The sequence below is a fragment of the Gymnodraco acuticeps genome, unplaced genomic scaffold (assembly GCF_902827175.1).
Source record: "Gymnodraco acuticeps unplaced genomic scaffold, fGymAcu1.1, whole genome shotgun sequence".
Taxonomy (NCBI): domain Eukaryota; kingdom Metazoa; phylum Chordata; class Actinopteri; order Perciformes; family Bathydraconidae; genus Gymnodraco; species Gymnodraco acuticeps.
In genome coordinates, this window is record NW_022990501.1 from 4,649,357 (window position 1) to 4,658,954 (window position 9,598).

A 9,598-nucleotide genomic window follows, 5' to 3' on the forward strand; every position below is an offset into this window, starting at 1 on the left:
TTAAAATCAAGAGTAAAGGTTAATACCAATATTAAGATCTATTTATTGTTTTTTTTTTCTCTACGATTCTACAATTCATGAAAAAACCCACACATATACATATTTTTAGGGATTTAGCCAAAAATTCAAGGCACATATTTCCATCATTGTCCCTGGTGTTTCCAAAGTCAACCACACTATCAACATGGTGATCGACATGGAATGGCTTACATTATAAAAGTAAGACCTAAAATCTAGAAACAATCATACACACGCAAACTAAATACAATACAACCGCTGTGAAACAAGATGTCATCTATGAAATAGAACAAGGAAGAAGGAATTCATTCTGGCTTAATAAGAGAAGGTATATTGTTCTTACCTATTTGTCTTGCATGAAAGGGAACTCTGGGCCAGTCTTTACCTTTATTCTTGTATTTATATGTGAATTTATACAATACAATATAAATCATCTAATAAATTAGGACATGATTATGGATTAAGCTAACCAACAGTACAAAAAGTAGCCTTGTTAAATTTAGCTCGACATTTACCATCTGCCACAAGAGATAAGCACATTAATAAATCACTTATTGTAATCTATTTATAAAATAGGCCTACATTATGATTCTGAAATTGACCATTCTGCGTAAAGTGTTTTTACTTGTATTACTTTGAGTATTATCTAATGTCTCTTTTGTACTTTTACTTGATTACGTTTTGAGTGCAGGACATTTACTGATTATAAAGGAGAAAACTATTGATCCGAACGCACAATGATTTGGGTTCGACCCTTTCTACATGACAGTGAAGAGTACCTGAAAGACAGCACTCCGGGAATAAAGACTGAGTGAGTTTCTTCCGCCTGTTGATACTGCGCCGAAAAAGTGCAGACGTAGCGATTACAACATAATTTATCTAATTTCAATAGCCACATACAACCATATATCGTCGTGTTAATGAAGAGTATGCCACTTTTGTTTATGAAAAACGTTAAAAACGAGAAGATTTTCCTTCACGTGACAGTCGCGCATGCGCACTCACACTGTTGTAACTGGAAATATTCAATAATCTGGGAGCAGTTTGCACAGGAGCACGAGCCTGTGTGCTGCATTAGAGTACAGTGACAGCCATGAGCTTCTTTGGTTTCGGGCAAAGTGCGGACATCGATATAGTTCTGAATGACGCCGAAACGAGAAAGAAAGCTGAGCACAAAACCGAAGACGGCAGGAAGGACAAATACTTTCTCTTCTACGATGGGGAAACGGTGTCGGGGAAAGTCAACGTGACGCTGAAGTACCCGGGGAAGAGGCTCGAGCACAACGGCATCAAGATTGAGTTTGTCGGCCAGATAGGTGAGCGGCTGCGGGCCTGCCGAGAGACAAAGTACGAGAGGAGACGTTAGAGAGCTAGCTACAGGCGCTCACTACACAACCAAACACTCCCAAAGTGTAACGTTAATTATTTCACGAGTGAAGCACTTGAACGCCACACTGCGGCCCACAAGTGTCAGTTTGAAGTGTCAGGTCTCGTGACAGATGTTGGTGCAAGCTAACATCAGCTGACACAGCCATTGGCTAGCTGTCTCATTTACCTTTGACCCTTGTTTCTAAAACCTGTCCTGTCACATTACAACTGTGACTTTCATAGGAAGTAGTAACTAGTTTCTGGATAAGAGTGCAGGTTACACATAACGCAATTAGTCGCAGGTTGCGAATAAAAGTTGCTATTTTGCTATTAGCAAACACTGAGCATGATGTTACAAACCAAAAACAACAAACTGGAACTGAAGTTGATTCAGCAGTGTGAAAATGTAGCCAAGTAAGTGTATTTAGTTACTGTTCTTGATACTTCTTTCCTCAAATGAAAATAGATACTGTTAACTTCAAAACATTAATTTTACAGTTTAAGCTACGAGTTACTATGACATTTACGAGTTTATATGAAAAAAAACATTTGTAACAAAATAGAACCGCGCAGTAATATATTGAGTAAGTAAAACCACATTGACCAGCTGAACCATTATCATGCTTTTATATGTTAATGCATCAGCAATAATGACCCCATAATAATACATCAAAAGTCTAACGTTGACAAGTGTCCTACCATTCAGCTGCATTATTACATTACATGTCATTTGTTAGACGCTTTTATCCAAAGCGACTTACATGCATTCAATACTGTGGACAATCCCCACAGGAGCACTTTGTGGTGAAGTGTCTCAGGACACAACGACATGCTGACTGCAGTGGGGCTCAAACTTAAGCACTCCCTTATGAGTTAGCATTATGAGTACTTTTGATACTTACACTGCACTTTGATGATAGTACTTTAATATTTCTACAATTTTGTAATCCTCTCATGGTTACAGAATAGATGTGTTGAAAACAGTGTTTCCAGCCAAGTGTAATTTGTGTCCCCTGTCCCAGTTTGGACTGTTTAACTGACAACAAAGTTTTGTCATTGATTTTTACCAAAAGTACATTACAAAACTTTAATTTGATAAACAAAACTTCAAACACCCTTCATCTACTCAGGAATGTATCAAAGAATCAAGAGCATTCCTTTACAAATGAGATCAGCCGGGAACTTTTGGTTGTTTTGAAGTAAAACGGTGAAATATGCATTTAGAATCAGAGGCTAATTCCACAAAGGTTGCACTGTGTAACGCCGCTCACTTCATTAAGAGATATTCAGCCCAACTACAGCTTGTTTACAAACTAAAAAGGGCGTACTGTTCTATTTTCATTTTCCGTTAACAAAACAAAGGCCACCTGCTCCTGTATTAGTCCCACAGCAGGGACATTTACAGTGTTACAGCAAAATACTGTAAATAAGCTTTAGTGTGATTGTACATCAACAGTAGGGTGTTACTTTGTTACATTACAGTTGCGTATTGATATTATCAACAATGCTGCACGCGTCCCTCCCTCTTATGTTCACTACCATTTGTCTGAAATAAAGAAGAAGCAGAAGTACTTTGGTTCGGGGATAAAGGGCAAAGTGGCAGAATAAAAATTGGCCTTTTTAGAAAGCGAGTTAGTTAATATGGTGGAGGAGTTACAGATAGTGCAAACGCTTTATTACAATGTTTCAACCTGCTCCTCTGGATCTGTCTGCTTCTGTTGTGTCCTCTGCAGAGCTGTACTACGACAGAGGGAACCACCATGAGTTTGTGTCTCTGGTGAAGGACTTGGCGCGGCCCGGGGAGCTCACTCAGTCACAGACGTTTGACTTTGAGTTCACACATGTGGAGAAACCCTACGAGTCTTACACCGGTCAGAACGTCAAATTACGGTAAGCTTTGTTTGCATAAATCCTTTGCCTTGTATATTATGTTGAAATGTAGGTTGAACATGCACCGAATCATCTAATAGTAATAGCATTGAATCTTAACTCTCCTCAACTATTGGTTTTAGTGTATCTTTACAATCGGCTGATCTCATGATGCATTAATGTAGGACACAGCGGCAGATGTATGTATTGCATGTTTCAGTGTTTGTGTAAGTCAAGACCATTTTATTTATAACCCAATGTCACAACATTCCGATCTATTACGTGACTTTATAAAAAACATGTCTTTGTTCTACTTATTCAACACTTCAGATAACAGTAATGACTGAATACTTGTCATCATGGTATCTCTACACTTGTTAACATCAAATACAGTCAGTCAGTAGGCATACCACTGGTGAATGTCTTGAGCTTCTTTGGCTCTTAAATGAGACATCATGAGCTGCCTTAGTGGTGGGGATGTAGTTTGTTAATAGCTCTTCAATTCTGATCATTTCATTCATCTTTGAAAAATAGTCAAAGTGGTGTTAATATTTGGAGACAAATATTTCAGAAATGTTCTGCAATATTACAAAGTCCAAAGAAAAATCCCATCGTTTTTGGTGGAGGGAGCTCTTGTCTTGCTATCTTCAGGTTCGACCTATCAAAACACATCGTCTCGCACCACTCTATGGTGACGTGTTGACATACTTGTGAACATTTTGCGTGTAACATGGAAAACGCTAATGTTAAAGGAACAGTTTCACACGTATGTGTTCTTTGTGGACTCCAGGTCAGAGGAGAATATTAGTAACACTCATAGTTGTAATGTGGAGCCTTACAGGGCCTCTCTGTGACAACAGTGTTACAGTCTTGTTTCATAGTCATGTGATCGTTCTTTCTTTCTCTCCAGTTACTTCCTGAGGGCCACAGTGAGCCGGAGGCTGAATGACATCAGCAAAGAGCTGGAAATCGTGGTGCACACACTCAGCTCATACCCCGAGCTCAACTCCTCCATCAAGATGGAAGTGGGGATCGAGGACTGTCTACACATAGAGTTTGAGTACAATAAATCCAAGTATGTATTTTTATGTCAAATAATCTACTGAAATGTAGATCAGACTTTTTCCCTTCAGAAGATTGAGTGTGACGGATCATACCATTTGCTTGCAGGTATCACCTTAAAGATGTGATTGTAGGGAAGATTTACTTTCTGCTGGTGAGGATTAAGATCAAACATATGGAGATTGACATCATCAAGCGGGAGACAACCGGCACAGGTCCTAACGTGTACCACGAGAACGACACCATAGCAAAGTATGAGATCATGGACGGGGCACCAGTCAGAGGTAAAGCAGCTTTGTCCTGTCTTCATGAGCCGTTGTGAGGATCTGTTGAAGGCCACTTCTAAACATGTTACCTGCTTCTGCTTGGCTGTGCTGCAGGAGAGTCCATCCCCATCAGGCTGTTCCTCGCAGGCTATGAGATGACGCCGAGCATGAGGGACATCAACAAGAAGTACTCGGTGCGGTACTACCTCAACCTGGTCCTCATCGATGAGGAGGAGAGACGCTACTTCAAACAGCAGGTACAGATGCTGCACTCTGGCTTCATGATTGCTTGGCTGTTCACTTAAGCTGCTGCTTCATTATGTTTCTTGATGCTCAGGTACATCAATTAAGAGTATTATTCTGTGCTTGGTAATGCTGTCATTTCATGTTGTATCACTCTCTTCACACGCAAATGTAAACTTCAGCTTGCACATATCACATGAAGGTGTGTAACGTCACCTGTAGCACCAGAGGGAGTTTCAGAATCAACCCATAATGAGTTAACATGTGACAGAATTTGGCTTGGGCTTGAAGATATATCTTAGTGCAATATTTAGGAAGCCCAATATTGGTCAAATATAATGTTTGAAGGAAGTATTGAGGAGTTCCAGAGTTATCCCGGCTTGCCATTAGTATTCTTAACACAAATACTTGTTAGGTACAGATCTTGTTAAAACAACAAACCATGATCATTATATACGTTTCTATGATAATGACAATAATGATACAAAATGGTCAATCCCATTCCCTATATTGTGACCACAATAAAAGTTACATGCAGCTTTTTTTTAAATGGTGCAGCCCTATTCCATACTGGACTTGGATTTGATTCAAAATAAATACAATCAGGTTCTAATGAAAGACATATTGCGTTGCATTATGGGAAATGTAAGTTCTGGCAATGCTACCTTTGACAGTTCTGTTTTTGTAATCCTCCATGTTTATGGACTAAAAGATTTGTTGTTGTAATGTATTTCCAGCTCCCAGATGCATAATAAACACTTCTAACTAGATCTAGGATTCATTGGATTGAATCAAACTATCTGGTTCCAGCTTCTGCTCGCTGCTGTCTTGTTGCAGTAACTGAATATATCTGGGTTTGGATCTTTAAGACGTCCCTTTGGGCTTTGAGATAATGGGGTTAAACGATGAATCGAGTAAATCACTAGATCATTTATCAACACCATAGTTCCAGGCTTGTTCCATCTCCCTTTTGAAGATCCCTAAAATAAGGTTTGTGGTTAATATAAGTTTAAAAATGTTTTACATATTCTTCTACAACATCAAATCAGTCAGTAAATACCCCATTCTGGTCATTCTGAAGCTTTAACATGTCTTAAAGGCGCTTGACTAAACGTCAAAATTAGACGACTAAACTTCATCACACCGAACAATAGCTGCCTTTAGCTTAGCCGTGTTCACGTGAAGTCATGTGACAGTTATGTCGTTTTTTTATAGCCTAACGTTAGCTTCTTGCTCTGGTTAGCTGATATGCCTGATTAACAAAACGTGTCTCGTAAAAAGAGTGTTTGTGTGTTTGCAGGAGATCACCCTGTGGAGGAAGGGCGACATCGTGAGGAAGAGTATGTCTCACCAAGCCATCATGGCCTCGCAGCGCTTCGAAGGCTCCTCTCATCCAGAGAAGACCCCGACCCAGAGCCAAGAAGAGGACGGCTAAAGCCCAGCATGCACCTCACCCTCCTGTAGTGAGTGTCTGAGCAAACAGGGCAGGAATTTCCAGCAAATTCTGAATGTAAATATCATTTGTTTGCATTGAGATTGCTGCAGTGTGAGAGAGGCTTTAAATATAGCTGTGTGTTTCAAGGGAGCAAACAGTCTGACTCAGAATGCAGTTGTGAGTTATTCTGTTTGTTTTAACCACCTTGAAGTACCGGTTTGGTGGAGTTTAGTCTATTAAGACTGAATAGATGAAACTGCACAAAATTGACTTTAAAGTGCTTAATTAAAATGTAATGGTGTATATTGTACAGTGAGACAAACGCACCCATTACATGCACTAAAATATGATTAGCAAATTCAGTTGGATCAATATCTTGAATTGACATGTATGACTACAGGTTGAGAACAACCACTCCCTTCAAACTCTCACTCTGCTAGGCTAAGAAAACTGGAGCGATACAGTGGACCTCGTTAAAGTGGGTAAACAGACGTTCCACTACGTTTCTCCTCAAAGGAATGGGACGTTCTGGAATGCATTCATCTTTGATTATGTTGCTGCCAAGTCCTCAGCTGAGAAAATCCCCTTTCTTTAGTTTTTCATTCTAGAAAATAAGCAACGACCCTGATCAAAGAAAAACAAGTATATATAATGGTATAAGACTTTTAACATTCTCTAAATTAAATGAATTCCATTCACGTGTTTGTATAGGACGATGCTCAAAATATTTTCATACATTCCAAGGAGTATCTATTTTTTAAGAGAAAATCATTTTATTTTCAACAGCTTTTTAATGTTGGATGTATCTTGCCGTCTGGCGCTGCGGAACACAGACGTGGCGTTTGTTAGTGCTGTGGGACTCTCTTCCGTCACTATGATCTCCTCTTACAGTTTGCAGCCTGCTTTCTGATTTGCACTATGAACTCATTCTGCTTCTTTCTGCTTTCAGTGCTCTTTAGAAACTGGACTTTATGGCAAAATGAAAATCACATCACTTCAAATCAAATATGGAAGGTTTTTCTCCTGTGTGTCTGTGTCGTAGTTAGCTGCTGGGTGCCTAAGGATCTATTGCCTACACGTGTGGGTGCTTTACTAGAAAGCTGCACGCCCTTTCCCCCTCTCAAACTGTGCTCATCCCTTTAGTTCCTACAGTCACTTATCATAACACAGGTTTATTTGTTGTTTCTAGTCTGGGAGAGTCAATCATTGAACCCCTGTGACATTATTCTTTTAAATGTAATTACCTTTTCTTAAAAAGATTGTCTTCATTCTTAAAAAGAGCACACATGTGAGTAGTAAATGTGACATGCTGTGCAACCTGGCCAAATCCTCTATTTTATAAACGTCTCCAGACTGCTGTTCGGGTAAACAAAATGTTCTGGCCGAGGAGGAGAGAAAAATACATTCTAAATAATATTTCGGAGCAAAAAAAACCAAAACGTTCCCTTGCTTGTTTCTTAACTCAATCCTGATTTCAAGCTGATTGTTAGCGGATCAGAGGTTTTAAACTTGAGTCACACGTTTAAAGTTGGAGCAGCTTAGATGATTGCATAATTCCTGGTCAACCAATCAAATGGAGCTTTCTGTTTGCTGAGCGTCAGCTGCTCTCTTTTCGATGCAGAACTTACAGTTGGTACATTGGATGTTTGGGTGAATACACACAAGAGGACCATCAAATGAGTCCGATGTTCGCGTAAGAAGGACGGCAACAATCCCATCAACTTCTGTCTGACAACATGTTTTGGGATGTAAGGTAAATCCCTATACTAACAATAAAGATCCACTGTCTTTCTCCCATACTGAATACATTCTGCATTGTTTCCCCGCCTGACTCTTCATGCTTCATTCTGGCTGTTACCTGCAGTCATACAATAGCACTTCACTGAAATCTGTTGATTACAATTCAGAAAAACAAAACGTGTTTGGTGTGTGATTTTAATTGTTGCCGTACTGGTACAGTGACACAGTAGCTAAACTAACCCAGTTTGTAATAGAGAGTAGACCCAGATATAAATAGCAAAGATTTATAAAATGTAAAGTATAAATGCACAATGTAAATGCAATTTTATTCTTTGTTTTTTTTCCTTGTCATATATTATCTCCCTGTCTATAAATGTTGATTTGATGATTTTATATTCCTGTTTTACTTTAAATTAAAAAGGGAGTAACTGAAAAAGGCATCTTCTCTGTGTTTATGATATTTTCTGCTATTCCTGATAAACACATGTATTGTACAGACAACATGAATACATTCAAACTGAGACCTGAACTGACTCTCTCACTAACATGACCTCGAGGCTGTGGTTATGCTTTAACATATTGTTCCTTAAGCCCACACAAATGTAGACATGCAATATCGTCAAACATAGTTGTTGCACTTGAAAGAGTTGGGATTTTTATAAGCTGAAGAGCTTTTTGATGGCTTCCATCCAAGAAATTGGACCGAAATTGGACCGAATTTGAGAAGTCCCCCTGACTTCTCAAATTCGGTCCAATTTCTTGGAATTATGTGTTTTTTTACAATACAGAATCGGTCATTAAATGCATGGTGATTGTCCTCAGTAAATGTCATATTGATGGTGGCAGTGTGTAACCCAAGTGTTAGTCTGCCTGTGTGGAACAGATGTGCTCACTAGAGGGCAGGTTTGGATCAATTTTCTTTATGAACTAGATTATGTGGGGAAAAAGGTAATAATTAGTTTAAGTAAAGCCTATTGTTAACCTGCCATAATTAAAGGGTCTAAAAGTGTTTTTTAGACATGTGTACTAAGTGATAACCAGCAATTACAATGTGTTCAATGAGAAGAGGTAAAGTCATTGGGCAGCAGTGTTGCTCCTGAGTCCCAGCTATTTCTTTTAGCAGTGTGCAGACAGTTCAATCTTTTCAATGACTCATCCCTCTGTTAAACAGGCAGTTAGCTAGCAGCTGAATAGATTCCACAGAGATGACATCGTGACATGATCTATGATGAATGTGCCTTCTCGATATTTAGCAACAATGTCTTATCTGTAAAATAGTGCTTGTTAATAAAGAAATGTTCCTGGATGAATGCAGAGTGACGGTTCTATTATCTAGTGACACATCTGTCATGAGCTCCCTCTGAAATTCCTCACATTGGTGGTTAGAGTTATGGCATAGTGGCAGGAGAAAGGACAGACCGATTCAAAATGCTCAGCAGATGGAAGCACAGTTCTAGATGTTAGTTGAATTATATTTAATGGAGTATGGAAAGCAGCTGGACAAGTTGTAACACCTGTCCAAATTTGCTCACACAGCAGAGTAAAGTAGCTCTACTTCTTTGCTTGTCTGCTGAAAAAGAGCAGATGTAATGGCAAC

At 39.2% G+C, this 9,598-nt stretch overlaps 1 protein-coding gene across 2 annotated transcripts; it reads left to right on the forward strand.

Annotated features, from left to right (window-relative positions):
• The first annotated feature begins 993 nt into the window (after positions 1 to 993).
• LOC117552956 (vacuolar protein sorting-associated protein 26B-like) lies at positions 994 to 9,311 on the forward strand. 2 transcript variants are annotated; one of them, XM_034226679.1, is made up of 7 exons: positions 994 to 1,334; positions 3,120 to 3,276; positions 4,166 to 4,330; positions 4,426 to 4,601; positions 4,698 to 4,840; positions 6,127 to 6,289; positions 7,211 to 9,311. In XM_034226679.1, the coding sequence occupies exons 1-6, from the start codon at positions 1,112 to 1,114 to the stop codon at positions 6,259 to 6,261; spliced, it is 999 nt and encodes a 332-aa protein (XP_034082570.1). In that variant the 5' UTR covers positions 994 to 1,111; the 3' UTR covers positions 6,262 to 6,289; positions 7,211 to 9,311. The 2 variants fall into 2 exon arrangements, with proteins under 2 accessions (XP_034082570.1, XP_034082569.1); XM_034226678.1 differs by having other exon boundaries at positions 997 to 1,334; positions 6,127 to 9,311.
• Positions 9,312 to 9,598: the final 287 nt, after the last annotated feature.

Bases quoted from the DNA above. Each gene is read 5' to 3' on its own strand.
- LOC117552956 (XM_034226679.1), top strand. From the start codon at position 1,112: ATGAGCTTCTTTGGTTTCGGGCAAAGTGCGGACATCGATATAGTTCTG. The intron at 3,277-4,165 runs GTAAGCTTTGTT...CTTTCTCTCCAG, and splicing joins GGTCAGAACGTCAAATTACG to TTACTTCCTGAGGGCCACAG. The intron at 4,841-6,126 runs GTACAGATGCTG...GTGTGTTTGCAG, and splicing joins GACGCTACTTCAAACAGCAG to GAGATCACCCTGTGGAGGAA.